At 39.3% G+C, this 22,718-nt stretch overlaps 1 protein-coding gene across 1 annotated transcript in view; it reads right to left on the bottom strand.

Annotated features, from left to right (window-relative positions):
- Window positions 1-22,718, bottom strand: part of LOC105934724 (striatin) — a 50,179-nt gene that overhangs the window by 14,546 nt on the left and 12,915 nt on the right. Inside the window, 4 exon segments of the mRNA XM_012874844.3 lie at window positions 2,358-2,528; window positions 4,937-5,015; window positions 8,164-8,237; window positions 12,203-12,306. Coding sequence (XP_012730298.2) covers window positions 2,358-2,528; window positions 4,937-5,015; window positions 8,164-8,237; window positions 12,203-12,306 — 428 coding nt within the window.

Raw genomic sequence — 22,718 nt, 5'->3', positions numbered from 1 at the left:
GTTTCATCGGCTGAAGCCGCCATGTTCTTTAGACTGAACTGTCGCGCTTCTCGTTGCGTCACACCTCAACCCGCCTCAAAGCCAACGCTGATTGGACGTTCGTTTGGTGAACGGCTCCAAATTTTCTTTAACGGAGGGTAGCCAGACTGATCTGCGAGTGAAACCTTGAAAGCTCGCGAGATCAGGATGGTCTCACGAGGCTACTATCCACTGACCACAGCTCAAACACCACACAAAAGCACTCAGAGAGCCAAAAATGCAATTTATGACCAACATTGTGTCTTGGTGGGCCTGGTTCAGACACGTAGCAGCGCCGAACGATGCATTGCTAATGAAAGCCAACAAGACACTGAATTAGCACAACTCTGATTTGTTTGTATATATAGTTTGTAATTAGTGTGTAAAGAGTGCTAAAAAAATGAAAAATTATGTTGTTGTGACTGTAGTTTCATGACGAAATGAATAATAGCATCCCATATTTTCAATTTAACAATGCTGGTGAAGATTCTAAGTCATACAGGTCATGGTCATCCCAAAAAAAAGTAAAAAAACAAAGCAACTGGACTTGTTATCCGTAGTAGAAGAGGTTTCGCTTCCTCTCCAGGAACTTTTCTCAATTCAAAAAGTCTGGAGTAATGTGGAGTAACAAGCTTTATACCATTGCAAAACAATGGTATAAAGTATAAATGGTATACTGCAGACGTCTACTACGGATAACAAGTCCAGTTGCTTTGTTTTTTTACTTTTATTTGGAACAATTTCAAACAATGTGTAAAACTAAGCAAAAATGACACAATAGGGGTTTGCCTGGATTTTTTTCAATCAAAATATTTATATCTTCTCAATTGCTTGTTGTGAGAACACCAAACTTGCTACAGATGTAACCAAGATGTTGTAGTTACAATTTATTGTCTTTATGTCCTTCTTTACATCATTTTTGGGTATTTAATCGTCATTTACTCAGGCCCAGAACAATTTACTTGGCAATTTAAAATTTCGAGAGATTAGCAGTTTAGACAAGTTGAGAAATGCCTTATAAAGCACGAATATGCATTTTTTTCCTGAAAATAAACCCTCTGGCTTAAGAGGTAGAAACTACTTTCAAGCATTAAAACTTTTCTCAGCCTCTTTAAATAGAGTAAATTTGTAATATTTACTCCTAATTACCATATGGGTTTAAACTTAATAAACTGGGGCAAAAGGTGTTTTTGTAAAAAATAAATAAAGAAAGAAATTGAAAATCCAAGTTATAAGCATGAACCATGAGGGAAAAACTTTAGCTCGATATGTGAGAATCCAGAATCCAGGAGTGCCGCTTAAACTGAATTTACACCTTTTTTTGTGTAATTTAAAATGCAGGACAAAATTTCTTTCATTTCTTAATCGAGTCAGTCTAGGCCACTAAACTGTGAAGGTGAGGCCACACAAAAAGAAACACTGCTTGTTGTTGGATCCTCGTTAGATTGATTCTCTGGAGAAACTCAGATATGTTTACATTACAGGAGCACCAATTTTATTACGATTTATGAGAACGACAGAGCAGAGGTCGTGTTTTATGTGTTCATATATTCACAGCAACTATTTATTTTAGCACGAGACAGATGGAGAGAGACTAAAATGTTGACTTTCCTGAAACTGAAAGAAGAAATAAGGAAAAAAAATAAATGTGGGACTATCTTTCTTGGAAAGACCTGCTCTGAACTTAGCCAGGAGAGCATAATAAAAGTGAACCTACACAAGAAAATAGGGCTGCTGGACGATAATTCAATAGCAATATATATCGATATATACGATAGACGTATATCGATGATAGAAAAAAGGTCAATAATAAATTCAATAGAATACAGGTTTTTCTTCCTTATGCATTCTAGCCATGTAGGTTAATACTGCAGTCATTAATGCACCCAACCAATCACATCGCAGACCCAGGAATGCTGTGTCATCAAGCTCCGCCCCCTACAAAGAGTTCAGAGAGCACACGTTCTTTTTCTCTTTTTTAAAAATTTGTAGTTTTGGTAAAAAGTTGGTTGAATAAAGGGTTGAGTATGAATTCAGTGTTTGTGTTCTGTGTCTAAAAAATATGTCGCTAAACAACAGCATAAAATGGTTAGGGCTGCACTTAAAATACATTTTGAATTTGTTGATAATTATCCATATGGATCAATACGGTTTCTATTTTATTGATATTTTTATTTATTTTTTTTCCTATATTGTCCAACCCTACAAGAAAATAAACTCTGACTGAAGCTGGTGACGGCTCCAGCTCAGCAGCAAGGAGCCGAGCATCTGCTAAGGACTAAGAGTCCTCCAACCCGAGTCTCGCACTATAACATGTAGGATCAGCGCCGCGTACTCACCCTCTGGTCCCCAGGCCCTTTGGCGTGGAGTTGGGCCCGTTGACCGGGGGCTCCGTGCTCGTCCGTTCGCCCGTCTTCCCGGCTCCGTCCCCGGCGAGTCCCAGCAGGGCTCGCACTCTCTGCGACTTGACGTCCAAGATGGTGTCTGTGTAGCCCACCTCCTGCAGGTACCTGCGGCAGCGTCAAAGGGAGTTTAACACGGACCTGCGCAACACCGGAGCGCAACTCCAGAGAAAACATCCATTTGCGTTAAACTCTGCTGCTGGTTAACCTAAATTTACCCTCCGAGGGACTAACAACAGAATATTTCTGCTCTATTCTTCCATAAAAAAAAAATTATATTTTTAGACGTTACATTTCCTGACGAGTTCATCAACAAGATGTGGAAAACATGTTAGAGTCCCATCATCTCGTTAGCATTGCTAACGAAAGCCAACAAGACACTGAATCCATTAAAGTCAAAGTCATTAGCACAACTCTGATTTCTTTTTCTTTTTTTTTCATTTGTTTGTATATATAGTTTATAATTGGTGTGTAAAGAGTGCTAAAAGAAAATTAAAAATGATGTTGTTGTGACTGTAGTTTCATGACCAAATGAATAATAGCATCCCACATTTTCAATTTCAGCAATAAATTCCAAAAAAATGTGTCAACCTAAGCCAAAATGACACAATAGGGGTTTGCCTGGATTTCTCTCAAACTAAACATGTTTAACTTCTCAATTGCTTGTTGTGTGAACACCAAATTTGCTACAGATGTAACCAAGATAGATATATATATATATATATATATATATATATATATATATATATATATATATATATATATATATATATATATATATATATATATATATATATATATATATATATATATATATATTGTATATAGCTGTATAAATGTATCTAACTGATTCTACTTACATACTTTGACACCTTCTTCTGACTTTTGACTATTGAGCCGATGGGACAAGTGAATTTCTCCACTGTGAGATCAATAAAGCTTATCTTATCTTATCTTATCTTAAGATGTTGTAGTTACAATTTATTGTCTCTATGTCCTTCTTTACAGCAAAAGTAAGAAGTTTTATATGTAAACATCTAGGATAGAATTTATTTTTTTGGCCATTTAAATGTCATTTAAGGCCCAGAACAATTTACTCTCACATTTTCACATCCACATCATCCTCCAGGATCTTTATGTTAGCTGAAAACAAATTGAAAAAATGCCTTATAAAAAGCACAAATATGCATTTTTTTTCTAAAAATAGACCCTCTGGCTTAAGAGGTAGAAACTACTTTGAAGCATTAAAACTTTTCTCAGCCTCTTTAAATAGTCCAGAATTACATTTCCTGATGATCTCATCAACAAGATGTGGAAAACACGTCAGACTCCCATCATCTCTCAGTCAGCGCCGCTGAGGTAATTCAAGAAGTCTGGGCCAACGTTAGCCCAGCCCCGCAGCGACGGAGGATAAACGCTCTGAGGGAGCGACCAACCGAAAAAGGGAGGGGAGCTCTTGGCACGTTATTGATCCGTCGCCCTCACACGGACCGCTGAATAAAATGGCTCCTTTCACAGGCCGGCATGTCGGGGCAGGCGAACAGCGATGGTGTCATGGCCTTCAAAACTTAACAGGCAAGACAAGAACCGCCCTGCTGAGCACGCAGGGAACCGTCAAACTAAGACACACATAATAGTTTTTTTTGGCCTATATTTGAGAAGGCGTTCTCTTAAGTATGTTAAATGGCCGGTTTCACCAAAGGTTAAAGAGACTCACTTTAAAATCTCTCACAATATTTACCCAGTGGCAGAATTTTTTGCACAAAAGATTTAAATTTGACTTAACATGCTGTGCCTTCTGTGAATCTCCGGATGAATCCCTTAATAATCTCTTTTTTTTCCTGCCCTTTTTCTTTTAAACTATGGAGAGACATTAAAAATTGGTTGTCCCTTAAAACTGACAACCAAAATCACCCACATATTGTATCATGTTGTTGACCTTGATAGTAAAATATCAGATATGGTTAATATTGTATTCCTTCTTGTCAAATATCATATACATTGCTGTAAATGGAGAGGTTCTACTCCTTGTTTTGAATTTTCTCTTAACCAATTTAAACTGTATTACACCTCATTGAGACGTTTGAAATCTGTTTGTGCCAAAAAAAAGTAACTGCCAGTATTTCTACTTTTCTTTTGTTTTAAATCTTGCTCTATAATCATTCATTGGCCTTATTGTTTATGTATCTGTTCTTATTTCTTAGCCCCATAGTTTGTCATTTTTTTCTCTACCCATGTTGTAATGTTTGTACCTGAACGAGTCTTTGTACACTATTTGTTTGATATATAAAAAAATAAAAAAATAAAGGAAGACACACACAAGCAGCAGTGACTGCGCCTGTCCATGTGAGGGCGCTGTTCACCGTCGCTTTTTACCCCTCACCGGCTGGCCGAGCAACAAATGCCACCAAACCGGCCGGTCTGAAAAGAGCCACTTCTTAAATCACAGGCTGTTCGTGTCATTTTAAACGCCTCTGGGGTTGTTGTTGTTGTTGTTAAAAAGCTTCTGCACTTACTGTCTAAGGAGCTGCCTGCCATGTTTCCAGGACAGCTGATTGTTAAGCGATCCAGACGAGTCGTTCTCGTTGGCCTCGTCTGAAGGAGAGGAGAAAAGGACACAAATCAGAGCTGCGCAGACAACAAAGCCTCCGACATTATTTCCACCGTGCAAACACAGCGAGAGCGTTCCTGCAAAACGAACCACATTCCTCGACGACTCTGCAAAAGTAAAATGTTAAATCCGGTCCAACGGGAAGCGCTTTCTCTTCAAAGTGTCAGAACTGCAGCTTTAAGCTTTGATGTCCGATCCAAAAACCACGTCGGTTTTAATCAAAATCCTCGATATAAACATTAATTTCTCCATTGTGAGATCAATAAAGCCCATCTTATCTTATCTTATCTTATTTACTAACAGGTAGGGCTGAACGATTTTGGAAAATAATCTAATTGCGATTTTTGTTCTTAATATTGCGATTTAATGCAATTTTTTTCCCCCCAGTTTAATTTATCATGTCTTTTTAATCATATACAAACAACAACTCAATTTGTTTCCTCGCTGTGCAGATTAGTTGCTAAAAGACCCACAGCATCTAAACTCAGCAGAAATGATTGCGTTCTACCTACGATATATTTCAACCAAAATTGCAATTTTGACTTTTCTCCGCGTTAACCACAAGCAACAAAAATGGCCTCTAAATAAAGATGTTTGTAAACAAGGACTATTTTAAACATGAACTTTTAATGTTTCTATTAATCAGAATATTATTCAAGAGAACAGCTTTTAGTTGATTGGGACATCAATCCTTGTTGAACATAAAGTCCAACCAACAAGCAAGTCTATGTATTAAACTGATTGACCTGCACTTAATGCTATGTATGATTATATAAACTCTAAAACAAGTAATAAAATTTGATTATCTCACTGCTGCAACTGTCTTCCCTTCCATGTGGAGGCAAACCCACTTTAAACATTTTACCAACACCTAAAGGACGTGTCTAATTCCCTAATTGTTACATAGGCAAAAATTGCAGACTCTGCGATTTGGAAATTGTGTTTCTTTAAATTGCGATTATATTGAAAATGCGATTAATTGTTCAGCCCTACTAACAGGCGAATTAATGAGCTACAAATGCAGCAGAAAACCTTTAAGGGACAAAAGCTTGAAGCTAAAACGCGACGTGTGTAACTTCGTAACGTATTTGGACTCATCTCGGCTCCACCTGCGTGTCATCGGACATATTAATGTTCTGATTTTTTATTTTACTTATTAATGGCATCCCTCCGCTCATAAGAGCTCAGGGAATGGGAGCACGGAGCAAATAGATGTGTTGTCACCTCTTAATGGTGTTACATGATGGCTGCAGGTTTGGATATCAGGAGATTTTTTTTTGCCCTCTCTTGTTTTTGAAACCGCTGAAATTCGGGCCGGACTGGAAGCAAAGAGTCTGTGAAGGTTGATTTTTAAAGTCCGGCCTCAGTTTCTCACCAACAGTAAACTAAGGCTGGCCGATGTGGACTTTAAATGTTAAGCACAATATACTCGATTGATACTGCGATAACGATAAAAAGAAACCATTTACAGCTTCTCGCCGTCCGTTTTAGGCAACTTTATGGTTGTGCCCACACGTCACAGCAATTATAGCCCCATAAAAACAAATACTGTTTTTTTTTTTTTTAAATATGTTTAGTAGAACATATTTAAACTAAACCTGAACCGGGCTTCATCAGGGCACCAGCTACACAAAGAAGTGTTATTTTTTTTAATCACTACACTGCGCACAGTCACTGCATTTAATTCTATTTTCGCGTTTATTGATATTTATTGAAGCTCCGAAGGAACCGACAGTGGAGAAAACAGCATAAAATAACAATCCTGACAGTATCGACAGTTTACGGGGGTTTCAGACATTATTAATTGTAATGGATCATCGCTCAGAGAAATCCAAATTCTTATCATGATAAGAAATGTTTGCTGATAACGATAAAAACGACACGATAAAAAAGGCCCACCCCCTACAAGTATGGGGAGAATATGCTTTAGTTAAAACCCTTTCAGTGCGTCTCTGGCTGAAAACATTTGCATGATTTCCAGCCTAGCTGTAAAAACGTTTGAAAAACCCACGTATCATATACAAGAATATGCAGAAATGTGTTGATCCATCACATTAAATCACAATAATAATAAAAATAATAAATTGTATGCACCATGCAGTGTGTGAATACTTTTGCAAGACGGTGCAGAGATGAGGTTGTCCCCAAATCTGGGTCAGATTAATGCAGAGGGGGGGGGGCAATGGGCTCCAAAGCAGCAACGCCTCCCCGCCTCCTCTCCCCTTTCATCTAACACCTCTCTTCCTCACCTTCTCCAAATCATCAACACTTCAAGGGTTCTGGGCTTTGAACAGCCCTCATGAATAGAGATGAGGGAAGAAGAGAGGAAACATCCCATAGTATCAGACCTGATGACCGTCGAGCATCAGAACACCAGCGGTGGGATTAAACCAGAAGAAGAAGAGCGAGAAGTCGCTGCCGTGCTGACGAGCGTTTATGTTTTCACTGTTCGGCAACTAAAAATATATAAAGGCTCACTCTAAATAGGTTTTTTTTATGACCAAAAAAAAAAAAAAAAAAAAAAAAAAAAACATCTAACCCACTTTTTCAGCTCAATTACAGTAAACAAAATGGATAATTTTGAGCTCTAAAAATAATGTCCTCAATAGTGAGTGAGAATAATCCACAAAGGAAACAGCCGACGCTTTTTTATGAGAAGCTATTTTCTTCTTCTATTTCCTAAATGGTATAAAACCGGCGACAGCTCAGTGGATTAAAGGCATATTTACAGCAGACAGCTTTTGATTTCTCTCTGATGTAATCGTTTCAGTGCTTGGTGTAAAAAAAAAAAAACACAACAGAAATTGAGTGCGCGCTTTAAAGTGTGGAAAAAAATAGACATGACTGAACCCTTGAAAGGCTGCATAGCATCAGAGATGAGTGAAACCTGAAAGGCTTGTGCAAGAAAGGTGAAAAAAAATCGTCGTAACAAGTCGTGACTGTTCAAAACCCTTCCCTTTCAGGCTTTTTTTTTTTTTTTTTCTTCCTTCTTCTTCTACATCTGCAAGAATGGCTGTTTCGTAATTCCAAGGTTAAGGACGCAGTGAAGCAATGCTCCCAGACCAACAAGCGCCAACATGAAGGCAGCGCCGTCACCGCAGGTGTGTGAGCTCAGCAACCACAGTCGCTTACCAGAGTCGTAGCTCGGCGGTTTCATGTCGCCCTGGTTCAGCTCCGTCCCGTATTTTAACTTGTGGAACTTTGCCCTGAAAGCAAAAAAAAAAAAAAAAAAAAAACATAAAATAAATAGGAGAGGGTTAACAAACAGGCAAACTTTCAAGTGAGAGATCACTTCAGAAGATCCTCAGAAGACTTGTTGTGGATGTTTCCTGAATAAGGTCATCTCTGATAAAGTGCCTCAGGGTTTTAGGAAGAGTTCAACTTTTCCAGTGAATGCATACCTATAAAATAAAAATATTGGGTATTTCATAACGCCTAATCTGATCGATTGTTTTTGTGTTTGAATGGTGCTCATCATTTGATACAAAAGGCTCCATGTCACAATCATGTTAGTGATTTTTTTTTCTGTTTTGTTGCAGATAACAGCATAAATCTTCCCAGATGTAATTGTTTTTATTCTAAAAAGCTAAGAAAGTCAAAAAAGATCATCCCAAGAAACAATCGATCAATAATCCAGGATTACTACACGTTTATCACTCATTACTTTTTCAGACTCATATTAAAGGTTTTCACAGCAAACATGTATTTAAAACATAAATAGCACCAAATTCACTATGAATTTGGTGGATGGATGGATGGATGGATGGATGGATGGATGGATGGATGGAGGGATGGATGGATGGATGGATGGAGGGATGGATGGATGGATGGAGGGATGGATGGGCCAACTGATGGATAGATGGATGGATGGATGGATGGATGGATGGATGGATGGATGGATGGGCCAACTGATGGATGGATGGATGGATGGAAGGATGGATGGATACAAAGATGGATGAATGGATGGATGGATGGGCCAACTGATGGATGAATGGATGGATGGATGGATGGATGGATGGATACAAAGATGGATGGATGGATGGATCAACTGATAGATGGATGGATGGATCAACTGATAGATGGATGGATGGATGGATGGGCCGACTGATGGATGGATGGATGGATGGATGGATGGGCTGACTGATGGATGGATGGATGAATGGATGATGGAGGATGGATGGATGGATGGATGGATGGATGGATGGATGGGCCAACTGATGGATGGATGGATGGATGGATGAATGGATGATGGATGGATGGATGGATAGGCAAACTGATGGATGGATGGATGGATGAATGGATGATGGATGGATGGATGGATGGATGATGGAGGATGGATGGATGGATGGATGGATGGATGGATGGATTGGCCAACTGATGGATAGATGGATGGATGGATGGATGGGCAGATAATAAAATGTGAAAAATAAAAATGCACACATGGATCTGATTTTTCTTTTACTCTATAAATATACTAATTATTAAGAATAACATAAAATCAATTCAACATTTACTTGAAGGCATATTTGTCCACCAACATGTTTTTAGAAGTACGACAAACGGATATCTGAACAAACACGACTCTGTTGGAAGCAATTCTCCAGATTTATGCTCCAGGAGAGACGAAACAACATTTAACGCGTTACGTTCTCCCAGCCGAGGTCGACAGACGATGGCAGAAAAAAAAAAAGCAAACGTCAGCCGAGCGGCGAGGATCCAGAGGAAGCGACCTCATTAGGACTAAATCCACTTCAAAACAGGCCACATCCCACACTCAGAAAAAGCCATTTTCTGAAATTGCTTTTTAAGACGCCCCTCGGAGACGTGACCTGTTGCTTAGCAACCCGGAGGAGCGGTAGTATTTCTGGGTTGCGGGTTCCTCCTCAGGGAAGGCCCGCAGCGATCTCAGCGAGGCAAAGCAGACAAAAATAGGTCGGAGGACGACTCTACGCTGAACAACCCATGACGACGACGTTCCTCGCAGGCAAACATGAACTCATAGTGGAGCGGGGGGGAGGGGGGGGGGGTGATGGGGGAGGGGGGTTGACGAGGCAAAAAAAAAAAAAAAAGCCACTGAGACTGGGCTGACACAGCTGTGTTACGGCTTTTATTAGCTTAATCTCTCTGCTGCAGAATCATAGAAGAAGAACCTGAAGTGAGCCGTTTGATTTTCTCCCTACTCCCAGTTTGGAGTTGGCCGCGGCCTTAACCGCCTCAGCCTGCGTCAGCAACGCTCTGCATTCGCCGAATTCCTCCTGCTGGATGTCATCCACAGGCTCAGGCCTCCAGCAGCACCCACAAGGAAGTCATGAACACCCTGCCCTGTTGATGAGCAAGGGAGTGGTTGGTCTCGGGACCAAACCACAGCCTTAAATCACCCCCTTTTTTTAAAAAAAAAAAGAAAGAAGGCTTGACGTTGATGCATTCACTTGGTGTGAGTTATGTAATAACTATTTATTCATCTGTTTCAGAAATCTGAGCTTTGATGAAAAGGAATTTAATATTTTTCTATGGGGTGATTTAGCAATTCTATAAACATGCCAGAGATGCAAATAGTAGGAAAAACTTAGTTTTGTTGCACTTATTTAATCTCAGAGAAAAAAAACAAAACCTGCAATTATTTAATATTTGACCAATAGTTCAATTTATTTATTTGGTGCTACTTCACAACAGATCGTCTCAAGGCACTTCTAAAAAAAAAAAAAAAAAAAAAGTCAATCGAATCAGAGAGATTTTGAGTCAATCCCTAAATTATTTTAGTTATCAAGTAATGCACTCAAGCTCAGTTTCTTATTTCTACAGAAAAACACAGGAGATTGCTGTCATTGTCATTGATTTGCAGCATTCACCCCTACTGGGTGAGGAGAGATTGCTGCAAAGCCACAGCGGACAGTCGCTCGCATTGTGCCGTCGACTTTGCAGCAATCCCTCATAACCAGCATGCATGTAGCGACAGTGGAGAGGAAAACTTCCCTTTAAAACAGGAAGAAACCTCCAGCAGAACCAGGCTCAGTGTGAACGGACATCTGCCACGACCGACTGGGACCAAGAAGGAGAAAAATGGCCGATTCTGATTTATGGCTATTTGATTGGTGCATCTCAATTCAGTCTTTATGCTAACAATCAATACACGTATGCTATATTTTAGCACCAGTACAAATAATTGCTTTTTTTGCAGCTTTAAATAGATGCAATTGCCGTATTTTCCGGACTATAAGTCGCAGTTTTTTTTCATAGCTTGGCCGGGGGTGCGACTTATACTCTGGAGTGACTTATGTGTGAAATTATTACACATTTTTACCGGTATATCATTTCACCTGTTATTTTCACACCAAACCACAAGAGGGCGCTCTAGGCCTGTGTTGAATCAGACGTAAGCGACGTAGAAGCAGAAGCGCCGCATCTTCTACCTCCGGAGTTAACGGAGTTATTTGAAAGTGACACCGAGGATGAAGATTTCACTGGATTTTAGTTATTTGGAGTGACACGGGCGCTTTGGTTAACTTCTTCGCATGTTATTTATGCTATAGTTATCTGAATAGCTTTTAATATGTTATGTTAACATACCAGGCACGTTCTCAGTTGTGTCATGTAGCGTAAGCTAATCGTACAATTATTCAGCCTGTTGTTGCCTCCGTTCTATTTTTATTTCAAATTGCCTTTCTAGATGACATGTCTGTTCTTGATGTTGTATATTATCAGATAAATTTTCCCCCAGAAATGCGACTTGTACTCCAGTGCGACTTATATATGTTTTTTCCTTCTTTATTATGCAATTTATGGCTGGTGCGACTTGTACTCCGGAGCGACTTATAGTCCGGAAAATACGGTACTTCATTTTATATGTGGCGGTTTTCTATTTTTTTTGTAAACATCTCTAAACAACTCAGGTTGTACCATGAAAGCCTCAAGCTAGCCCGTACCAACACCCGGTCTCATCCAATGAGAAAACAGCAGCTGGACGAAGCAGGAAGTCCGAGGAAAATGGACACCTGAAATCTTTCCCGTTAGAAATAAAGTCCTGTGGTAAGGATGCGCTGACAGATGCCGATTTGTTGCCCAAAGACCTGGCATGTCCCAACAGATTTGTTTGAGACGTCGCGTTATTTAAAAGAGACACAGGAGCGGTAGGCAGACGAGCTCAGATACTTGGTCGGCCCGAGGCTCTCACCTCTCTTGCTTCAGGGCGAACTCCAGCATTTTAATCCTCCGGACGAGGTCCTTCTTCAGGTTCTCCTGGCCTTTCCTCTCCCCCTGCAGGAACGCGATCTGGGCCTGAAACCACAAAAAAAAAACAACAGGACTGTCAGCTCAAAGTGAAGCTCTAAAACAAGAACGGTGGATATTTTCTAATAATAGCAGCAACGGTTTTTTTTTTTTGCACCTCAGATACAGATTCGGCTCGTACTACAAAGGAAACCTTCATCAAGGAACATCTGAAAACACCCTCTTCTGTCGAGATGGAAATAGAACGGTCTCAGGTAAGACAGCGAGGCATGATGGGAAATAAAAAGCCTATATCAGTGCTAATCTATTTAAATCTCCCCTCCTCGCGCCCTCCCACACACACACACACACACACCAAGTCGTTCCTCTCCCTCCCTCGCACCGCGCTCTCTCTTCAGTAACAGGCAGCAGCTGTCAGTCTGAGTCAGCATTACGTTACATTACACGGCCGGGCGCCACGCACACACACACACACACACACACACACACACACACACACACACACACACACACACACTGAAACAGTCGCTCAGATCGATAGTGGGGGAGGCTCCACAGACCAGACCAGCGCACTTCCCCACAAGCTGCGGCAAAAAAAGGGCTGCCCGAAAGCAGCGCCGCACACCCGTAATAAAAATAAAAATAAAACAAATCGCCTTCATAAAAAAAAAAAAAAATCACTGTAAAATCCTGCAGGTCGGCAAACGGATGGGACGATGCGTTTACGTCCGACGTGCGTCCGAGAGCGCGTCGCTGCCGGGATCTTTAACTTTCTTTTGTAGTTTGGATGCGTGTGTTGAAATATGAAACCCTGACAAATCAATAACGGTGTTTTATATACAGTTTTTTTTTTTTGCTGAGCACATACAGAAGATCTGGCTGCAAATAAACACGGTGCCTCGCGAAACTACTGCATTCATGCCTCTTGAGCGTTTCCAGGTTTTGTCGGGCTCAAACGTCATGACGTTTGGGGATTTATGCACTGCAAAAACAGAACTAGAAATAAGTAAAATGTTCTTAAAATGAGTGCATTTGTCCTTGATTTGAGCAGGTAAATAAGACTATTTGCCAATGGAATAAGATTGTTGCACTTAAAATAGGAACAACTCATCTCCATCATCTTATTTCAAGTGCAGGATGTCTAATTATCTTATTTTAGGGGTCAAAATACTCATTCCATTGGCAAATAATCTTATTTACCTGCTCAAATCTAGGATGAATACACTAACTTTAAGAACATTTTACTTATTTTTAGATAAATTTTTGCAGTGTGTGACGGACCGACACATGGCAGTGCACTGCAAAAACGGAACTAAAAACAAGTCAAATTTTCTTAAAATTAGTGTATCTGTCCTTGATTTAAGCAGGTAAATAAGATTATCTGCCAATGGAATAAGACTTATGCACTTAAAATAGGAACAACTCATCTCGATCATCTTATTTCAAGTGCAGGATGTCTAATTATCTTATTTTAGGGGTCAAAATACTCATTCCATTGGCAGATAATATTATTTAACTACTCAAATCTAGAACAAAAACATACATTTTTAGAACATTTTACTTATTTTTTGATCCGTTTTTGCAGTGTGTGAACTCTGCAGCGGACTTTCATTCATTCCCCTTTCCTCTGATGCTCCTGAATAAAATCCAGGGCTACCGAAAAACGTCCCCCTGTGTGTAATTCGCTCTCAGTGTGAATCCAGCCGCTCTTTGAAGGCCTCGACCGGCAACATGAAGACCAGGGAGCACGGCAGGGAGAAAAAACTCTGGATCGGGGTTTTGCCTTCGTATTGCTACAGATTGGCAGGACTTGAAGGACTGTATGGAGAGAATTTCCTCTAACATTTGACACTTCATACATGGGAAGAGGGATTGAAAGGTTGACAACCGCAGAGGATAAATATATTCTCAGGATCGTGTTTGGCGGCTGGTAAGAAAGCTATAACTAGGAAATGGCTGAAAACAGAAGCCCCAACAATGGAAGAGTGGGCTGTACTGTAATGCATAATATTTATACAATAGAAAGGCTAACTTTTTGCCTTTAGATAATTTTTTCCGGCAAGTTTGAGAAATATTGGAAAAGCCGGGTGCAATTTATATCACCAGTGAGATCAGATTTCGTCGTGTGATAAAATTAGGCTTGAGAACCTCTTAGTGCCACATTTAAAGCGTTCTTTTATCTTTATCCTTTTGTTAAAAAAAAAAAAAAAAAAAAAAAAAAAAAACAATATGAGTGTGCGAATTTTTATGGGAGTGGACATATGTAGATATATCTATGAATAAGGAAGAAGTGAAGAAAGGAATTGATTGGGAAGTTATGCGAGTGAGGATAAAATGTCAAGATTACCAAGACTATAGTTGTCATCTAGCTCATGTATGGACTGTAGTGAATTTAATTCGGCTAAATGTGTTAAGATAAGATAAGATAGGCTTTATTGATCTCACATTGGAGAAATTCACTTGCCACCTCGGCTCAGAAGAGAAGGTGCAAAGGTAGGAAAGGTATATATATTATATACAGTGAATCTTCATATATACAGTGAATCAAAGAAAAAGAGAAAAATAAGAATAAAAATACACAAAGAAATAGGAATGGGCATATGATGTCTTATTTACATTCACGGTGATATACATATATAAGACAGCTCGAGAAATGGTTTTGATGGATGTACAAACATTTCGAAATGCACTCAATAAAAAATGAGTTTAAAAAAAAAAAAAAACATTTAATAAAACATTGAGAGAGCTTTGAACTTCTCAGAGAGCCATTTAATCCATCCTACGTCACGGCTGCAAACCTACCAAGACGACGGCTGTCCACGTAAAGCAACAAAGCTGAATGAGGGGAAGTCGTCAACAGGACGACTATCAGTGTCTTTTTAAAAAGGCACGCGTGCAAACGACTACATCTGTAGGAAAAATAGCATTAAACCAGGGCAGTCAAAAGTAGCCGGTCAATACAATACTGAATGCTCTATAATTGTATTTCTGATATTTTTTGATTATGCACATCTGTTAGCTTTTTATTGTGAAAAATCTATAATATTACATATAATATAATATTACAGCAGCAAATTATCAAAGTTTTTCAGGGGATGCATTTTGTGTTCGTCTCTAGAATCCTCGCCAATTATATGATATCGTGTGTGTGATGAGTGCAAGTGAAATTAAACTGAGATAAGAGATTTCGAAATAAATTCAACATGTAAATTCAATTTCAAATTCCAACCCTGTATTTTTATCATAAAAATTCGACTTTGTTCGTGAAGAAATGTTATGATCGTTTTTAAAACAGAACTGTGAATAATAATATGATGACTAGACCCTCTGTTTTATGTGGTGCTAGTAATTCAAATTAAACAAATTTTATGCAAATGGAGATTACCTTACCTTGTTAAAACATGATGATAACATCATGTGAAAAAATAATGTTTTAAGAATAATAAAAAAAACAAAGTTTGTTTTTGAAGAATTGATTATTCACTTCTTTTTTGCCTTTTATTCATTTGAAACATGCACTCTGACTCTATTGTTTAAATAATCACCTGTCTTGAAAGCTTCCAAAATGCATCAGGGAGACTATTACTGATATTGTCAAAATTCTCCTCATTGGGGCTCTGGCTCCAGTATAAGTGCACCCTCCTACCTGATAGTGTGTGGCCTGCTACTTTAAAAAAGTTTGACTGCCCTGATTAAACCCAATCTCACAGGTACTGATGTTGGTGGTGGCAGTGTCATGCTGAGGGGATTCTTTAGTTTCCCAGGAACAGGAAGGATGGGCACTAAAATGGGACAACGGAGGCTGAAAAAAAGACTTGAGACTGATATGCAAGCAGAACACGGAGCGTAAGGGTTCAGACAGAGCTACAGGGTGCTGCTTTATACCAGCAGGTCTACAGTAAGGCCTAAGGCTGGTGTCTTGCAGGTCATAAGACATTTCTCTGCTTCAGAGTAGGGCTGAACAATTAATCGCATTTTCAATAAAATCGCGATTTTAAAGAACGCAATTTCCAAATCGCAGATGTCTGCAATTTTCGGCTATGTAACAATTAGTGAATTAGACGCATCCATTAGGTGTTGGTAAAATGTTTAAAGTGGGTTTGCCTCCACATGGAAGGGAAGAGGGTTGCAGCAGTGAGATAATCTAATTTTATTACTTGTTTTAGAGTTTATATAATCATACATAGCATTAAGTTCTGGTCAATCAGTTTAATACATAGACTTGCTTGTTGGTTAACGAAGATTGATGTCCCAATCAATTAAAAGCTATTCTCTTGAATAATATTCTGATTAATAGAAACAATAAAAGTTCTTGTTTTAAATAGCACGGCTTGGAAACAAATTGATTTGTTGTTTTGTATATGTTTAAAGATACATGATAATTAAACTGGGGTGGGGGGAGGGGGGGTGAGGGGGAATCGCATTAAATCGCAATATTAAGATAAAAAATTGCAATTATATTATTTTCCAAAATCATTTAGCCCTACTTCCGAGTCAAATTAAAAGCTTGCCGCTGAGAATCTAGTCAGTTCGTTTCAATCAGATGACGTCAAAATATGCTTGACGGCGGCTCTTAAAGGGGCCATGACGATAAGTGTCACTTTTTTCTGTGGTTTTGGCGGGTATGATATGAACTGTTGTGCACCGATGAAGCCGTGTTAACATCAAGAGTGGGTCCCAAAGGAGCTGCTAGTTCCTCGGCTCAGATCAGAAAAACGGGTCGTCTTTCTACGTAGTTCATTTTCTCCAATCAGAGCACACCATCAAGCAAACATCCTCCCCCAGCTGTGAGTCGCACTAACATGTCTGACTGCTCCGTTCCTTCCTTTTAGTTGGAAGAAGGAAAACAAGAAGATGAGGACTGAGGAACGTTTTCTGCAACATGAACTGGTGATACTTTAGGCAAAGGTGGAAAGCAAATCAGACGGTCTGACGTCAAACGTCTATAAAGGCACTCCAGCTATAGAGGTTTTTTTGTGCTTTACACATTTCTAGGATGACAGTAACAGGCTGAATTTCAGCGGCATCATTCCCAGCGATCTTGTCTGGAAAGCAACTTTAATGGACCCTCGACAGACGTGTGCAGCAGGCGTTAATCGAGAGGTTTGATTGCTGCTAAAAAAAAAAAAAAAAAGGAGCTGATATAAAGGAGGCGGCTCAAAAATGGAGGGAAGTTTCCACTTTATGTCCCACCAATCAGAGTGAAGTCAACTAGGGCTGGGCGATAAATCAATTTAATTGATTAATTCGAATTTACAATTCTTTAAGATTTCATTTTTGGAAAATCTGGATTTTATTTTGCCAATACACTCATTGGGTTTCCATGAAGAGAACAGCATGTGATGCTGAATATATGTTTAGGCAAAACTATTGTCAAAATATTGTTAAGTGGAAACTTTTTTTTCCCATAATACGAGGTACTTTATTTACTTATTTCCTTTTTTTAACTTAGTTTGAAGTTCACAAGTGCAGTGAAACCTGTTCTTAGCTCAATGTGTAATACCACTAGCAGCAAATGTTTTGTTATATTTTCATTGTTTATAATGGCACTGCTACCATCTTGCATGTTTCACAGCTTGTTTTTAGTTGCTCTTTGAATTCAGGTCAACTCCCTGACGAAATACTTAACATAAAAGCAAGGTTTTAAAATAATTTCTTTAATTTCTTTTTATGAAACAAAAAGGAGGAAAAAAAAAAATCGATTAATCGGATTTGGTATGATAAAATCTGAGATTTATTTTTTAATCCATATCACCCAGCCCTAAAGTCAACTAGTAAAGCCGCGTATTATTACAGCAACAAACCCTTTTACTGAGGAGGGACATTTGGCGCGACTAAGCAACCTCCTACAAAAAGCTGACGCAATTCTTTTTGTGAAATTCTTTGGATAATTTACATATGCAGCTGTATCAACTACATAGTCAATCCAGTGATGCTGTGGCACTTTTAAAAAGGACTAGAGTTGAAGTGAAATATTGTTCCCATGTTAGAAAGGCCCAGTCAAAGTCAAGACTTTGTGACAGGACTTAAACTCCTGGTCAAAGTTTCAGTCTCTAGACGTAAAAAAAAAAAAAAAAAAAAAACACAGGAGCTGTAAAAAGAGTGAAAGATGGTTCCTCTAAGTATTGCCTTGAGGAAGCAGAAAACACATTCATGCCACAATTTTAAAATATTCCTTGGAAATTTACATTTAAAAGCACATTTTCCTCCCATTTCAGAATGATGGGCTGCTTTTTGTTGGTCTGTCAGCTAAAAATCCCTAAAATATTTATCAAAGTTCGAGTTTTTAAAGTGACTAAAAGTGAAAACTGTCATGGGAAGGAATGAGATTTTTAGGGATTTAAAAAAAAAAAAAAAAAAGGATGAGTTAACAGGCATAAACCATCATCAATTATCAGGCCACAAAGCTGCCAAAGAACAGAGAGGAGGATAAGCTGTTCCATCAAATTTAACAACCGGCCAAACTTCTGTCCAATGTCAAAATAAAGCATCGGATTTTGCCCAAAGACAGAATAAACGGACAAATCTCCGTCTCTTTGCTTCAGAGTGCAGAAGGTGCGAGCTCGAGTAGGCCGGATCGCACTTTCGCCGCGGTCGCAAGAAGCGACAGTTCCTGCCTGCAGAGATGAGTCACGGCGGCTCGCTCTGCCTCCAATGAACACGGGCATCTTCACAACGCCGCCGCCGCAAAGCTTTACCCTCAGAACGAGCGCCTTAAAACGACTGCAGTTCAACCGGGATGGTTACGGCTGATGGGCCTGGTTGTATTTCTCTGGATCCAGTCACACGACGAGAGGCAGCGAGGACGAGCGCATCCGTTTCTTCAGGAAGGTGGATCTCCACTCCCACCCCACCCACCGCATCGTTGAAGTTCCTAGCTAACGAGGATCTACCACTGAGCTATATAATACACTGGAGTGCTAATCACCGTCTGTTAGAACGAGTCGCTTTGAAGCCACCAGCTGCCATATTGGTACTCCCTATTTTCCTCCAGTAACTAGGGAATATGTGCGCTGCAGCATCGAATAACGAGGATTTTCTCATATTCAGGGGGGGCTTAAGACTTTTAAAATGTCAAATGCCATATAGTTTTATGTTATGTTCTAAAAATATCAAGTACTGAGAAAGTCATGTGCTGAAATATTTTTCATTTTATTCATTTAAATATATATGTTTAACATTTATAAATATATAAATAACAATATACAAAAACATATATTTACATATATATATATACATACTTGTATATAAATATATATATATATTTAATATGAATAACATGTAAAGTATTTCAGCACCTAATTTCCTAGTAGTTGATAGCGTTAGTACATCCACTGACTGTAGAATTACCTGTGAAACGTTTTCAGATCTACCCACAGCCGGATCTTTGCTAATGCGGATAGAACCAATGGCACTAAAAACCCTTATTTAACCTCGTGTCTTTCAACGACGCCGGCGCCTTAGTGCCAACGTAAGAAAACTAAAAGAGTTTAGATCCAACAAATCTCGTCAAGAGACGTGGAGTATATATATATATTAAGTCAGACTCAACGGTTTAAAGCAGTGGTACCAAACCTCTGGGCTGCGGACCGGCACCAGTCCGTGGGTCATCTTGTTCTCGGCCGCACAGAAAGTAATGATAACTTGAATTATTTCCAAAATCAGAGTCTGGACGATGTTTTATTTTGAAAAATTTCCAGATACTGCCCATTACACCTGTCTGCGTCCAAGGTTCCGTCTGTTTGATGATACAACAGAAGGAAAGTTAATGATTAGTTAGAAATTACCTTAGAAAAAAAAGTTTATTTTGTTTTACCATCTTTAAAAAAACTGGGGGAGGGGAATAGTCACAAGGCAATGAGAAAATAAGTCACTGTTTTTGTTGGACTTTGACAGCATGTCTCTATAAATAACTCACTCTGGCTAAAGATGCTGAAATCCAAAGGGAAGGAGAGACTGTACCGCCACTGGGTCGGCCTGACAGCAACAGATAGGAGACATTTTATTTTACATTTATTTAACTTTCTGTGCTGTTTTGCATTTCCAGGAATGGTTGATGACCCATCACAAACAAAAAGGCCCGTCCAGCAGTCTATATCAGGTTTAAAGATATTTCCTACTGCCATCACCATGTTATCATTATGCTCCCATTTTCCTCCCAGCTGGAACTGGGATTCAATTTCTTATTTTAATATCTGTAAATCAATGCACAGTCCTAATTTTTTTTTTTTTTTTTTTTTTACAAAAAACAGGAAACTTAACTTTAATTGAGAAATAAATGAAAACACTCTTGAATTCTGACTTTCCTCCTGAAACGCAGCTTAAAACCAACTAAACAATAACACGGTTTAGAGCTGAGCCTTTATTGTATCGTTTTATCGCTTATCCTGAAAAATCTCTTATCCTAATAACAATTTGGATTTATCTTGATAACCATAAATTCTAGTGGTGTCTGAAAGAAAAACCAAACTGTCAGTATTGTTTTTTTTTTTTTGCCATTTTCCAACTGTTGGTTCCTCCAAAGGGTCAATAAATCCATAAATATAATTAAATGCAGTTACTGTATGTAATTGGGTAATAAAAATCACACCATGTTATGTAACCAACGTCCTGATGAAACATATTTACAATTTTGTTTTAATATTACATTTTAAGTATTTGTGCTTATTTTGGCTATAATTGACATGCAGTTACCTGAAAAAGTCTGCAAAAAGCTTTTTTTTTATCCACTTTTATTGTTATCGCAACATAACCACAGCATATGGTGATACAAGTTAAAGTCCACCCCTGGCATGGTTGCATTTTGTCACATTGACAACTGCTCTAGGAAAAATAAAGTTAGTTTCTAGATCATTAAATTATGGCTGAAAGATAATAGGTAAATTTGCAATTAGTGATATTGTAATTAATTAAAAAAAAGATTTCCACATCGCAACGAGCTTTAGCATCTCGGCCACAAACATCGGCATCGGACTCGTCAAACAGATTAACGGTAGCTAGCTAGAGCGTGATGGGACATGTGTGTTTCTGTGCTTTTTTGTCTCTCTTGTTGTGTCTCTGCTCTGTTTTCTGTAACCCCCAGTCGGTCGAGGCAGATGACCGTTCATACCGAGCCTGGTTCTGCTGGAGGTTTTCCCTTCCTGTTAATGTGGAGTTTTTCTTCCCACTGTCGCTTCATGCTTGCTCAGTATGATGGATTGCTGCAAAGCCATGTACAATGCAGACGACTCTCCCAGTGGCTCTACGCTTCTCCAGGAATAAGTAAAATATTCTTTAAAATGAATGTATTTGTCCTGGATTGGAGCAGGTAAATAAGATGATTTGCCAATGGAATAAGATGTTTGCACTTAAAATAAGAACAATTCATCTTCATCATCTTATTTCAAGTGCAGGATGTCTAAATATCTTATTTTAGGGGTCAAAATACTCATTCCATTGGCAAATAGTCTTATTTACCTGCTCAAATCAAAGATAAATACACTAATTTTAAGAACATTTTACTTATTTTTAGATCAGTTTTTACAGTGTGAGGCTGCGTTGTATTTCAGCTCAAGGTTGTTGCGCGGCGTCATTCCAGACGAACTTTCCAGGCAGACGTGACGCAGCATGAATCCAGGAAGTAATTTGACAGAGACACGCCCGCAGCAGAGAGACGTCTGCGTTCAAAAGAAGCAAAAAAAAAAAAAAAAAACAGAAATAAAAATATGTCTGACATCAGCCAGGGTTTTACCTGACTTACACACAAACAACCTCTACTTGAACGGTGGGTCAAAGTAAAAACAAACTCTACACACGCCTTCTGCTTTCTCTGCTCTGAATTAAACTGCGTCTGCATTGATGGCGATACCGACCGCTTCCTCGTCCACATGAAGCGCCTTGGCGCGCTGCCGCGGCCCCCCCGAGATAAAGAAGAAGAGTGGCGCTCTGTGAGCCTCTGGCTCCGCATCGCGCCTCCATCAAACATTAACCCCGGGAAGAATGCAATGAGTCAACTCTGGACATAAAGAGAGACAGGAAGCGTTTAAAGCCCTGCCTCACACTGACTGCATTATTGCTCTGCTGGATAAGGGCCCCTTAGTCTGTCTGATGGAGGGACGGTGCCTCCATCCAGCACCACTCTGGGCCTTTCACAGGGAGGAGGAGGAAGAGGAGGAGGAGGAGGAGACGGGCCCAACGCAAGATGGAGCGAAAAATGCAAGCCACCGTTGGGTTGTTATCAACGTTTGGGCCACGGCGCTTTGACAGCTCTCTGTGTTGGGGTCAAAAAGCGCCTCTGATATTAAGTCTCAGTAAACGGGATGGGGTGAAGAAGAAGGCTAGACTTGGTGCTAGAATTAATAAAAGAGAAAACAAACCTAATCGAAAGATCTGCACAAACCTGCCTTTTCATTTGAAGTAAAAGTACATAAAAAAAATAACTTTTTTTAAAGCTAAAGTCAAATGCTGAAGGCACAAAATGG

This window comes from Fundulus heteroclitus, chromosome 22, assembly GCF_011125445.2.
Source record: "Fundulus heteroclitus isolate FHET01 chromosome 22, MU-UCD_Fhet_4.1, whole genome shotgun sequence".
NCBI classification, from domain to species: Eukaryota; Metazoa; Chordata; class Actinopteri; order Cyprinodontiformes; family Fundulidae; genus Fundulus; species Fundulus heteroclitus.
Note: the sequence above shows the minus strand (reverse complement) of the source record. Positions and strands in the feature narration are given on the sequence as shown.